Raw genomic sequence first — 14,018 nt, forward strand, 5'->3', positions numbered from 1 at the left:
CACCGAGCTGTAGGGAAGGTTTTGGTGCACCAGAGACAGAAAAGAGCAAAACCAGGAGGTGATAATTACCTTTGGTCAGACAACCACAAGGAGACTTCAGAGCACGCATCAGCGAAGAGTTTTAACACAATTTATTTTTATGCTTAAATAATTAACTAGATCATCCAGTGTGGTTTTTTTTCATACATATGTCATTAGAGCTATTTGTCAATGAATGCTGTTTTGATATGAATATAATCAACAAATTAAAGTATTTCACCAAAACCCAAATAAAAATGCCCCTTAAAACACAGCAGCCTTAAGAGCCTAATATTACAGTGCTAGAATGATTACAGATGATTGGCTTGCTGGAAGGTTCTACATCTGAGCGCCAGTACACAAGACGGTAATAATTACAGCGTGCTGCCAGTCTAGAAGCTAATATTTTCTGTTCAGTTCATTTTTTTAAAATACCAAAACTTGTGCTTCTATCGAGCACCAACCCATCTCTAAAGCTGCAAGCATTAACCCCCCTTTGTAAGCAATAACAGTTAACACCCCCCTCCCCCAAAAGCAACTATGGTAGTCTTTTTTTTTGTTCCTTTTTTTTAGGTTGTTTCTTTGAAAAATTGGCAACAGCAACAAATATTAGATGAAGGGCGTTGTGTTTACAGATAAAATCTCCTCTTTCGTGTCGCGGTATACTGTAGTGTTTGCAAAATTGGAAAAGATTTTAATCAAAATAAGGTCATACACATGCATCAAAATATTAGTACTCTGCAGAAAAATTTTCACAGAACTACAGAATTCCTCATTTTGGGAATCATTTAAATTTGCAGCAGATTTTAAAGATTTTTTTAAAATCAAGCTAGCAGTTTTGCATATACAAACATTATAATTGCTAATATACAAGAATCAGTGAAGATCCCCACTCCCTCCCATCCCCGGCCCCAAGACTCCCCCATAGGTGAAGTCCCTTGGACCACCTAGTCTGTTAAATGCATTTGTGATATTTTGTCTGTGTCCTAAGCGGCAGTGCCTTACCCATATTTCTTCTATTTTTCTGTTAGAATTTATACAGTGTTATTTATTTACAGCAAAACTACCGATGTTTTAAAAAAGAAACAAACAGTGTTTATGCCCTGACAGTTTGGGTCCAAGAGAAATAAGGCGAACTGCTGTGGGTATAGCCATCTGAGTGTCTTTCCATCACTTCTGTCCGTCTGGCCACAGGAATTGCGATCTTTTGTGATGACATTAAACGAAGCTGGTAAGAATGTGGTCAGTGTCTGGTGTGTGTGCGGCGTCATGAACGGTGCGCTGGGATCCCTGGAATGACGGGGGATTTCCATGCTCATGCGAAATTAAAATGCGTGGGGCGTGTCTCTGCTTTCCTTTTTTTTTTCTTTCTTTTCTCTTCTTTCTTTTTTTGCATAAAAACCATGCAGTTAATGTGTGGAAGTGTCAAACACGCACAGGTGCGCGCACACACATACACACGCACACGCACGCATACAGGCACACACGCACACATTCTCCCTGGTGGATTTTCAATTCCTGTTGATTTTTCTTCCATGACTCTCTCTCTTGAATACTGGCAGTAAAAGTGTATATTCCTGTGGAAAGATGAGAAAAGCGATCAGTGAGAGAGGATAGCTTTTGCATATGATCTTGTTCTAGGTGTCATTCAAAGTCAAGAGAAAAACCAATATGAACATTGAATACCACATATTTTATCTCATAAGACCTTTTCTTTACCTAATGGCATGGAGTTTAACAGTGTTTTTGATCAAGATTGTTTGTGTGTATATATACACGTGCATCATATATGCATATATAGTACACACACATGCACATGTGTACACACATGTATATATTATATACACTCTTAGAAAAGTGATAAAAGTAATAGGATAAATATAATAGTACCATGCAGAAAAATTTCAAGAAAGGCATGTTGGTGGAGAATGAAAATTACCAGCCTGGCTTCTACTAGTCAAGGAATCACTCAACACTAAAACAGCAATTTCCACTCTATCATTTCTAAACCCACTCCATTCTGGATGGTTCTGTAGATGAAGAGTAAAGGTGACCTACATGGGCATGGGGTGTAACCCAGCAGTCAGGAGAGAACTTGTGCGGAGGAATTTCTTTCTTAAGCTCTTACCTCTTCTTGGCAACAAGCTTATTTAATATGCTCTACAGTAATGCTCTACTTCTGTCTTTTTCTCTATAGAAAAACTATTAATTTCCTCTTTCATTTGTGCCTTTTTTACTAATGCACTGAAGTTAAGATTTTCCCTGTTATACTTTCAAATGAAAATGGAGATATTCTTTTTGCCACCTGAAAGAAGGAAAACATTTCTATCTTTAAAAATAAAAAAAGAGATGTGTTCTGAATACTTTAAAATTATTACTATTAAATCACTTAAGGTGGGGAGAGTTTAGATGATAAAAAGGAAAAGGAAGGATATTTGTCAATTAAATTAGTTCCTCTAAATAAATCCATTTCATGTTAGCAATGCCTTCAAAATATTTTGGCCCTACTGCTAAACTGCTTTGCATTTGGGACCAATATCCCAGTGTAGAGAAGGTACTTTTTATAACGGGCAAATAGCTTTGCACCAAATATAATGTTGCCAGAAAAAATAAGCTTTTCTGAAAGCCTGAACTGAGTGAGGTATTCCTTGTTTGTGAGGCACGATGAGCAGGAAAACATCCAAATGCTTTTATGAAACAAAAGAAATACGCCATGGAAATATGCAGAGGGAGGTAGCATCCATCCAACTTGGGCTCCAGAGTGAGAAAGTTTCAAATCGTCTTCCCTTGGTACAGACAATGCTACAAAAAGAGTCAGTTGTTCTGTTTTCTCTGTTGGTTTTCTATGCTTTTCACATCTCCAAAGCAAGGAAATCATTTCAAAAAAGAGACAAGTCAGATAGCAAGCCACTTCTTGTAGGTAGTTGGGGGAGGACAGGCAGCACTTGAATACACAGTCTGTTACTTGGGAAAACATTCTAAATATGGAAAAGAACACTTCTTCATTTGTGCTTCGGTTGGGGGTGGGTGTTTTCACTTCTGAAATCTGTTATTTTTTACATTTCATTTTTTAAGCCCAACATCGTGTGCTGCTTCCTGTCAAGTCAGAATTCAGGGCATCTCAGCTGCCCTAGCCTGCGTGGTAGGGCTAGCTGTTGGCTGGCCACTGGTGGATGCACATACACAACTGAAGCTTAGCAGCACCACGGGGCTGGCAAAGGCTCTCCTTGGGACTCGGTAGCTCCAGCCGAGGAACAAACACACGAAGACGGGAGGCAGTTACATAATACGGCTTCCTCCCCGTCACAATGGGTCTTTTCAGGTCCAGCCCTCCCACCTTTCCTAACTATTTTCTTGATGTTTATAATATGTACACACTGTCTCCTCATTAGTGTGCAGGGCCTGGTGGGTAGAGTGATTTCATCCTTTGTACTTGTATCAGTGCACAGTACTGGCATAGAACAGGGATCTTAATAAATACTTGTGGATTCATTTCAAGGCTTAGTATAGAGGAAAACCTCATGAATTTGGATCCCACCAGCTGAGCAGCAAAGAAATTGACCTTTGTACTATTGATGAAGAAAGAATTTGCTGATAAAATTGATAGAGTGAACAAGAGAGAGGGAGCAGCATTTGAACTTATAAGAATAAATGATTTATAAGACTTATGGATATTGTGTTTATAAAAATGGAGCTTACTGAACACAACTGAAGCCAATCGGGGCAGGACAGGGAAGCAAAGCTCAGAGGCCCAGCCCACACCAATATTCTTAGTAACACTGGAATTGCCTAATACTCCAATCACCACCAACAAAATTCTTGCCTCTTGGTTCTAACTCCCCTGCATTACTCATCCGTGCCCCAAGTCTACATCCCAATTTTCTGTTTCCTCCCTCTCTGCTTCCTCAACCCATTTGTTTGAACAAATCCAAATTCAACAAACAGACTAAACACCCAACATCTGGTAGGCATTGAAAATATAAAGAGAGAAAAGCAATCTATCTCCCTCTTAGCTCTTCTTTTCTCATTCTCCTGTTTAATTCTTCTGTTCTCATCTTACACACTTACTGGCTGTGTGAAACAGCCCCTTAGAACCTCATTCTTCACATCTGTAAAATGGGAATGACACGTACACTTCCAACCCCTGAGAAGCAAAATGGAGTGTCGGATAGAGAGCTGTCCTCAAAACCAAGTAAAGTTGACACCTACTGGATGTGAGATTGTGGGCAGATTATTTAATGTCTCAGTGCTTTTAGGCAACTTTCTAAGACTTCAGTCATAGAGAAGGTGTCAACCTGCATTGGTAGAGGAAATTTTCTCGCTGGGGAGTTCCCTAAACTAACAAAATCACAGGTTCTGCCCTTAACACTATTACTACCTTACAGGGTTGTTTTGAGCTCCTTTCCAGCTGAAACTTACTCTGCAAAAGTGCTCCGCAAACTTGAAGGCATTATATTAATGAGGAGGGGAGTTATAATTATGATTTTCCTTGTGGAATTTCTCTGATTTGAACAGACTGTCTCCTATCTTCATGAACACGTCTGCATATTCCTCTCTTCCTCTCCTCCCCTTCGTGTTCCTGTGATGAAAATGCTACCAGTAGCCGACTCTTGCACTCCCTCTCCCTTCCTTCCCTTACAGACGCACCGAGTCCTTTTCTCTCACATCCACTTTCCACCCTGCCATCATCATTCAATTTCCTTCTTTCAAGTCCCTGTCGCCCATCCCTTCTCCACACCCCTGTGCTTTTGAATTACCTATCTCTGGGCTCCCACTTCCCTCTATGTGGCTGATATTTGGCCCCTGCCCACATCCTCCATGACTTCGACATCTAATCAGCATCATTCTCTGACCCCTTTTGTCTTCCCTCTGTTCTGATTTAGTGGTGCCTTGAATTTCATCCTCACTGAGAAGCCCTGAAAAGTCTGAAACAGCCCTTTTTACTACAATCTCCCTACTTTCGCACTTTCCCTTAGACCTACTGAATCTGGCTTTTCCTCTTGTTGACACTTCAGGCCTCTGGACTCCTTTCCTCTTCTCCCAAATCATACTCCCCTTTCTGGTTTTTCTTATTTCCCAACCCATTTATAATTCCACCTCTCAGGGTTACAAGGAACCTCAGGATCCCACTAGTCCAATCCATGCCTTGAATGAGAAAGAATCTCATCTCCAATAAACCCACTAAGAAAGAGGAACTCACTACGTGGCCACTGAAGTCACTTCTCACTCCCAGACTCTGTGTCCTGCTTGTCCACTTGTGGCTGATTTACAGCTTGTTCTCAGCGTCCTTCAGAAGCACCATCTAGCGCTGTAGTCCGTGTGAGATGAGCTGACCAGCACAGAGGACAATTGGCAATACCAGTTCCCTCTTCCTGGCCTCTCAAGCCGCTTAAACCATGTCACCTTTTGGAGGCTGCCACATCGTACTAGTCTACTTTGTTTGAATATGTGGCCTAATAAAAGTTCTCCATGTTTTCCACAAGTGCCTCCATTCTGTTGATAGTCTCCAGTGTATCCCATGTATATTTTATTTGTACAGTTACTTGCATGTTGTCTCTCCCATTACACTGCAGACTCTTTGAGGATGAAGACTCTTTTGCCTTCCTTTGTAATCCCAGAGTTCAGCACAACGGCCAGCACACAGTAGGCACTTCACAGATGTTAGCTGACTGGCCCAGCTTCCTAATGAGTAGACAACATGTCTGTCTTTTGCCTCTATCCTGGTACTTCTAGCAATGATTTACTTTGGGGCCATTTGCCTGCCCATGAATGAGGCCAGTGGCTTTAGACAGGCAGAATTCAGTCAATACATAAAAAATTAATAAACACCTACTATGTGCCAAGCACTGTGGTAAACACTGGGTATAGAGTCAAGAGAACACAATTTGGAGTTGGAGTTTGGATTTGAATCCTGATTCTCTTCTTTATTCCTTCAGTGATGGCAAACAAGTCACCTAATTTCTTGGGGCCTCAGTTTCCTCACTTGTAAATCTCTTGTGTGGCATCCTTTAAAACCAGTTGTCAGCATTACAGAAACCTCCAGTAGTCAGGCTTTAGATATGATAGTGACTTTTATGACAAGAAGGAGAAAACTTAAAAATCAATGGTCACAGACGAATGTTAGCGACATTGGGCAACATTCCATGGTTTCAACTATTTTAGGGAAAAAAACAGGTTCCTACACAAAGGCAGTCAGTCGGGTTCTCAAAGCTCTGACAATGTCACTAGCCCATTGACTTTCTTCTCGGTCCCCATTCAGCACTGACATTGCCGCCATGTTCCTGGGCCAGAATCCCAGAAATCCTCATGGAAAGTGAGCTGCCAGACTATCTGCCCTGATCATTTCCCTCTTGGAACCCCTGTGGGTTTTTTTCAATTTCAGATTGAAATTGGTGTAGCCTGGGTTACTCCCTCTCGTTCTAATCTAGCCTGCTTGTTCAGGGGCCAGTTCTGCAAAAGGGAGAAGTGATATTCATAAGGAATCCAGGGTTGGGGTTAAAAATAAAAGGCTCACTTCTGTTTTCATGGAATACCTTGGAAGGACAAAGCAATTCAATAAGACAAGATACTTACAGAAATTCCTGGCAAGTCCCAGTCTCAGGTGGGCCATGAAAGAGTTAGGCCACAAGCATTTACTGTAGGCCAGACCCTGGGGCAAGCACTGAGGTGGGATATACCATGACTGGACAGTGTGGCATAATAGGGGGAATACCGGCCCAGAGTTAGGAACATCTAGATTTCCATTCTGCTTCTGACATGTGCTTGTGGTGTGGCCCTGGGCATGTGACCACCTCTTGTGCTTTAGGCCACTAAGATAATTAGTAAGGTCCAGTTCTTATCCTTATTCTTATTATGAATAATCACTTAATTGCTTAATAATGTTATTGTATAAAATCATGCTACAAGTAAAAGCAGTAATAAAGTACTAAAACGAGATAAAAATGACATATTAAAACAAAAGCACGAAAAACCCCAATTCCACATGTAGCATTCCTTTAACTAGCCTGACTCTGTACCATGAGCTGGACACACCCAACAGGTGAAGGGCCTGGCATTCTTTGTACCAATAACCTTGGCACACTAAACGTCCTTTTCAACAAGCCTGACTTTATATAAACTAAAGAAAACAGTACAAAGGGATTGCAATGAAATTTTGATTCAGATTTGCCTTCAGTTCTATTTCAATGGAAACCAAACTGTTAGCTGCTGATCTGTGAAAATACCAAGGGGTGAATGGATTGCTACAAATCACAGAAGCTAGGTGGTGGGGATTACGGTTGGGCAAATGTGTAGCCAGCCTGCTCAATTTTATTAGGTGACTGGATTTCTTCACAAGTTGCAGATCCCTGAGAAGGGGACCATTAAAAAAAGTAGGAATGCCATCCTTCTGGGCACACATCATCTGTTCTTAAGATACATGTCTAATTTGGGAAGAGAGAGTTTATGGACTGTGAAGCAAATGACAAAGACGTTTCAGGGCTCAGCTGCTAATATTATAAATATGGGGGGTGAATATCATTACATGAACTTTACAGTTCCTTTGTTTACTCTTTCAAGAAAAGAGTAATCAGAGTATCTATGGATTTATTGAAGGAAGGAAGGAAGGAAAGAAAGAAAAAGAAGGAAAAAAAGAGAAAAAGAATAGAAAAGAAAGGAAGGAAGGAAAAAAGAAAGAGAAAGAAAAGAAAAAAGGAGGAAGGGAGGAAGGGAGGGAAGAAAGAAAGAGAAGGAAGGAAAGAAGGGAAGGAGGGAAGAAAAAGAGAAAGAGAAAGAAGGGAGGGAGAAGAAAGGAAGAAAGAGGAGGAAGGAAAGGGAGGGAAGGAAGAAAAAGAAAGAAGGAAAGGAAGAGAAGGGATGGAAAGAAGGAAGGAAGGAAGTCAATGGGAGGATGATTCCATATTGTTAAATCATATGTTCAGTGACAAACTCCACTGGGACTTCTCCCTTCTGTACAGTGGGGTCATCCCATTTATAAAGTCACAGGGCTGCAAATTTCAAGAAAGACATTGACTGACCGTTCCCGTCCTGATGTTACGACTGGCTCTTCTTCTCTACAGGGCGGATTTCTTTCTTTGTCTTCACCTTATAACCTTCTCCCTGCTTTAAAGAGAATGTACTCATTAAGATTTTATGCAGAACAAGTTTGGAGTTATAAAGCAGAACTTCCCCATGAGTCCCATGAGGCTGTATTAGGGTAATTAAAAGCTGTTTCAATCACTCCATCAAGTCACTTTCCAAACTCTGCACAGTCCATTTGCCTTAATTGCTTAGCATAGCTCCAACAATATGGGATAGAGTGCCATCAAAATGCCAACACATTTCTGTTTTACAGCAAGCATTTCTTTAAAGTGAGTAAGTTAGTGATGAAAAGAAAACTCCTGGTATGCTCTTTGTATGTGGCTAAGTAGGAAGAAAGCCATCCCTAGCCCCCAAATATTGCTAAGTCGTGTCTTCTGGAGCAGACCAAGGAGAGAAACCTTTTTCTACTGTGCTGAAAAATAATTCAGTAAGTGCTCATTAAGAATAAGTACCACAAAATACTGAACCAATATGGATTTAAGGGATGTTCCCTCCTCCTCTCCCAAGCACATGGATTATTAAGACTTTCTCCAACTTCTTCCAACCCTCTTTAGGTGAGGGTTCTTTTCCCATAATGCCACTAGAAGCTTGTGTTTATTTTCTTCTTATCATAGCCCTGCTCTGGCCCTACTATTTCATTAGTGGGGGAAGTCCTGAGGTGGGAATGATCTCCCATTGGGGAGCTGCACACATTCTGTGGCTGAAAGCCTTGTGTCTTGCTCAGGGTCACCTGTTCAATATTTATAAGATGTGAGACTTGAATCCAAGTCTAGACCTCCAGCTACACGGTGCCTCTTATCAAATGATATGTCACAGACACAATTTATGAACTATAGACGTCCACTCTTGACAATATTATAAGGGAAAATGCAGGGCGGTTCCCTTCCCCCCACTTTTGTTTTTTCTTTTGGAGGGGGGAAGGTAAGGCAATTGGGGTTAAGTGACTTGCCCAAGGTCATATGGCTAGTAAGTGTGTCAAGTGTCTGAGACAAAATTTGAACTCAGGTCCTGGGCCAGTGCTCTATTCATTGCACCACCTAGCTGCCCTCCCCCCTACTTTTTAATGATAAATGCTCTAGTCATTGTTACCTTAAGTCACTATAGCCTACCCTCCATTGGTATTATCATTTCATTGTTATAGTGACAGTGGCTTATGGAGATTTGATGGACAGAGAGGATAAAGAGCTGGCTTTGGAGGCAGGGAGACCTGGCCTCTGCCATATCCTGGCTGAGTGACTGAGCAAGATACTTCAGATCTTAGTTATGTAGGCAAGTCTCTAAGACAGGCATTCTTAACCTAGTTTGTATCACAAACACTTGTAGCTGTCTGGAGAAGCCCCAGGACCCTCTTCTCAGAGCACTATTTTTAAATGCATAAAATAAAACACAAGGGATTACACAGAAAGTCTGAAACATCATTTTTGAAGTATATTAAAAAAACCAAAAATTCACAGACTCAAGGCCAAGAACTTCTGCTCTAAGACCATACGTAGAAGTTTCGACCTGTGCCAGTAAAAGTAGTCCTCTCCTTGGGATTTCCCTATACCAAAGAAACAGAGTTTATAGAAAGCTAAGGAAGGGGTGGCAGTGTGAGAAAAATGAAGTCAGACACAGACTAAGTGAGAGATGGGGCTTCACTCTCCTGTCAAGTCAAGTCGAGTCCAAAGAGCAGGTGAACTGAAGAACGGGCCTCCAGAAATGATCTTGTGAAGCTTCTCTCTTGGGCTGACATTCCATGTTAGGTTTGCTATTACCCTATTTTCTTAGGCTCCCATCTTACAAAACCCCAAATTTCCTCATATGTCTATTCCCAGGAAAGCTGGCAGGGAAGAAGCTTTCACTCTCAATGCCTGCAGAAGTAATCAACCAATCAACACTTATTAAGGGCCTCCTCTGTGCCGGCACCATGCTAAGCACACGCAGGAACAGCCAAAGCAGTTTAATTAAAGCTCCTTTGTTTATTTGTTTGTTTAAAGAGAATCCCATCCTTCTGTGTTCAGGGGAATGGAGATGGAATTCTGGAAGAACTTTAAGCAGAAAAGCCCATTCTTGCTTCCCCTGTCAAAGGTGAGACAATTCCCTTCTGCCACACCGGGAAAGCCCAGTCTTTCAGCCACATGGGCGAGGTCATTCACGCAGCCCTCGTGGCCAGCACCCACCATTACCATTTCACCAAACGGCGACTCTTGTGGTAAAGCGATACGTCTTAATACTTTTCGCGTGATCTGTGGGGATCAATAAGGGAAAACAGATTTTTCTCCCATTGAGAAAGATAATACAGCAAATAAAGGCAAGCATTTTTTTTTTTGAATGCAGAAAGAGCATTACAAAACCCCAACGGTCATTACTTTTCTCGTGATGATGGCGCCTTCTTCATCAGTAAACTGTTCTTCTGTAACAGACTCACCGGGAATGTTTTTTGCTTCCTCTCCCTAAAGAATGTGTCATAGAGGTTAGAAAAACAGCACCCGTATTCTGAGAGCTCCACACCATTCCACACGCCACACACATGCACTGCCAGAATTTAAGAAATAAGGTGGACCATGGAATGCAGTTAATACTCCAGGGAAAAATAGGAAGACACCAACCAAATATGTGTAGCACAGAAAGTGGTTCTGGGAAGCCACTGATTAAGCACTGGGAAGATTTCCCTACTCTATGAGCATCATGGAGCATTTCTGTAATGTTAGGGTGCAGGAGTTTCTTGTTCCATGACTGTACACAGCCCTGAAAATGCATAATCTTGTACAGGCACAGGAAGGAGGATTAGCTACAAGAAGCAAGGGTATAGAATCTGATAGGGACAGAATAAGAATCACAAAATCAGAGATGACAGAACTAGGAGGGCCCTTAGCAACTCAGGAAAACAGGACCGTAGTGCACAGAGCTGAGAGAGACTTCAGAAATCAACAGGGTTCAACCTCTTCATTCTGCAGACAGGGAAACTGAGACCCAAAAGTGAGTCACCTTGGTCAGAAAGATAATGGGAGAAGTGGATTTGGGATCTAGGAGTCTCGATACCCAGTCTGTCCCACTTTCCTGCCCCCATACCTCTAAAATCAAGTTACTTTATTTGTAAAGAAACATCGAAGAGCCCCAGTCAAAAGTCAGAGCTGTCATTCATTCAAATCATCCCTCTGGAGAGAAAACTTTGCTGTCCTTATTATAGTAAGTTCGTGTAGGATACTGTAAATCTGCTTTTGTGTTTTTATAATACCCCAACTAGGACAAGGTCCTGTGCATTTTTCTCACTTTTAAAATCTTTTTTTTTTCCTTGAAAGGAGCAAATTAAACTGGAGGAAAAAAAAAACATGGGCAGACAGAGAATGTTCTGAAAAAAACTTGTAAAGGTTTGGGAAATTATATCTTGGGAATGAAAAAAAATACAAAGGTTTGGGAAATCACATCCTGGGAATGAACCTGTACACCATCATGATTATTATCATGTAATAACAATAAGCATTTCTATCTCTCCAAGGTGACAGAATGCTTTACATACACTATGTCATTCGATACGAGGACTTTGTGGGGTAGATGCTATTCTTATTCCCCATCTTATGAGTAAGCTGGGTCTGAGAGAGAGGTCAGTGACTTGCCCAGAGTTCTGTGGCTACTAAGTGCCTGAGGCAGGTCTTGAACTCAGACCTTCTGTGCGCTTCATCCAATGGTCCGCAGATATTGGGGCATCTGACACTCACTGCTGTCAAACCCAGGGTGGATTACTCAGGAGAAGGTCCCTTCTGGAGGTAATTTAGTCATTATTTATCTGCTAACACAGATTAGCAACTGCCTGAGTGTCAGCTCTGGTTGGCCCTCCCTCTACCCTCTCCAGATGCCTTCCATTTCTGTGATAATAAGCTCCTAGTGATTGCTTTGCATAAAAAAGAAATAAAATAAAAATGAAAAAGGAACTAAAACCCCCAAACTGGCTGATGTTCCATGCACCATTCTTTTTTAAAACCTGTGCAATGGGATCAGCAATCCAGCCTCATTCTGACCTGATTCCTTTAAGTCTGGAGAAGGATAAGGACACTTACAGGTGGGGAATAGCAGAGTCAGGCTTTGAGTCTGGGTCCTCAGACTCCAAATGCAACACTCTTCTAAGTACTTCTCCCTAGGTACTCAAACTCACTTTCTTTTCTTATCTGATCAACTCAAATAACTTCTCTGGGCCTCAGGACCTGAACTCCTCATTTTAGAGGTGAGAAAACTGAAAGTGACTTTTTCAGGGTCACAGAGCCTAGAAAGGCCCAGAGCAGGATTCAAACCTGCATCTGCTGACTCCAAGCCCAGGGCTCTATCCAGCCGCAATGCAGCTTGTTTGAACCCAAGTTAAGTGCTTGCTGTGGTCTGTTTGGTATTCAAGTGACTTGCACAAGTGCATGTGTGTCTCAACTCCTCTATGTCTAGACACATGCATGGAGTTCTCAATGAGCCAGTAAAGATTGTACAAGACAAGGCCATGCCTGACCAAGCCTGCATTACAAGGCTGGTAGAGTGAGGATGTTGTTGACACCGGTCATCTAGATTTTAGCAAGATTTAGATGGAGTCACGTGTTTGACTCAAGTCACTCAGGCAAGATGGCAGTGTGGGCTCATTGTGGTGAGCGATTCCATGACCAGCCTATTGAGAAGGCCCAGGCATGATGACAACTGTGGTGATTCATTTTAATAATATTTCTCACATAGCACTTTAAAGTTCCTCACACCCACCTTGTGAGGTACCTGAAAGAAGGGGGAGTGGGAGAAGACCCCTTCTTGGTTTGGCCCTCATCCCAGTGGTCACTTATTGAGCAAACATTTCCACTATGTTTCATCTGCTTTGCAGAGGGCTCTGCACTGGTAATGAGAAGGCCTGAGCTCACATCTTAGCTCTGCTATGATCATCTGTGTGACCTTGAACAAATCCCTTGGCTTCTGGGAGACTCATCTGTAAAATGAAGGGAATGGACCCCATGACCTCTGAGTTCCTTTTCAAATATAAATCTCTGTCCTTATAGTCAAGGAAGGGTCACTGGACTTGGGGAGAGGGGGCAGTCAGAAGAACTGTGCAATATGGTGGGAGCTCTTGACCTTTATATGTCCTATATACCACCTCTGACAGTTTGGTGAAACCTATGGACCCCTCCTCTGAATTATATTCTTATATGCACAAAATAATCCACAAAGGATTAGAAAAGAAAGCATTTATATTGAAATATAGTTATCAAAATATTAAAACAAAAAGTTCATGGATCCTAGAATAAGACCTCTTGTACAGGACAAAGAATGTCAGATTTGGAGTTTGAGGATCTGGCTTTGTGACCTTAGAGAAGTCAGAAGCTCTGGGCCTCGGTTTCCCTGGTGTAAAATGAGGGGTCTAATTAAAGTCATCTCTAAGATCTCTGCCAGCCCTAAAATTCAAGGCTCTGGTAAATGGAAGGTCATCCATGTTCTGGAAATACAGTGAAAAAGCACACGGCTACCCACGGCACACAAATGCTACTCTGATGTTCTGACGCCTTCCTCTGTATCTGGCCCATGACTCGGGTCACTCATGGGCTTCTCTCTACAGTCGCTGAAAGACAATCCTGACCCTGTTAAAAAAGGAGCATAGGCCTAGGTGGAAAGACAGATTCCTTTGTCTAACCAAGGCACTGGTTAAATACCACTGGGGTCAAGGTCGTCAGCAGCTGAGCAAGCAAACAATATTATCTTTATAGTGACTCTACGTCTCATATTTCCATTTAAAATAAAATCATCGGGCAAGTTTGCTTCCCAATGTACCTAAAACACAAGATTCTGATAACAATTAAATTGACGACGTATTTACACATGCAAAGCCTAATTTGAACTGTAGCTATTACTGATTTGCTGGAGTTTCCCCCGCACTATCTGATGCCTCCTTGTGGCTCTGAGGTGATGCTGGATTCATGGTCCAC

The 14,018-nt window shown here is 41.8% G+C and overlaps 1 protein-coding gene across 9 annotated transcripts in view; it reads right to left on the minus strand.

The window, feature by feature from the left end:
• Positions 1-114: 114 nt before the first annotated feature.
• The window catches only part of ANK3 (ankyrin 3), a 741,327-nt gene continuing 727,423 nt past the window's right edge, over positions 115-14,018 (minus strand). For 5 of the 9 annotated variants that reach the window (XM_069101834.1, XM_069101841.1, XM_069101839.1 and 2 more), the window contains 4 exons: positions 10,446-10,529; positions 10,263-10,322; positions 8,034-8,118; positions 115-1,595 (listed from right to left, as the gene is read on the minus strand). In XM_069101834.1, coding sequence (XP_068957935.1) covers positions 8,050-8,118; positions 10,263-10,322; positions 10,446-10,529 — 213 coding nt within the window. In that variant the 3' untranslated portion in view covers positions 115-1,595; positions 8,034-8,049. The remainder of the gene's footprint in view (positions 1,596-8,033; positions 8,119-10,262; positions 10,323-10,445; positions 10,530-14,018) is intronic. The other 4 variants (XM_069101837.1, XM_069101835.1, XM_069101842.1 and 1 more) reach the window with 2 other exon arrangements.

This window comes from Petaurus breviceps, unplaced genomic scaffold (assembly GCF_028583685.1).
Source record: "Petaurus breviceps papuanus isolate PSGF00001 unplaced genomic scaffold, PetGlider_PUasm1.0 490, whole genome shotgun sequence".
Taxonomy (NCBI): domain Eukaryota; kingdom Metazoa; phylum Chordata; class Mammalia; order Diprotodontia; family Petauridae; genus Petaurus; species Petaurus breviceps.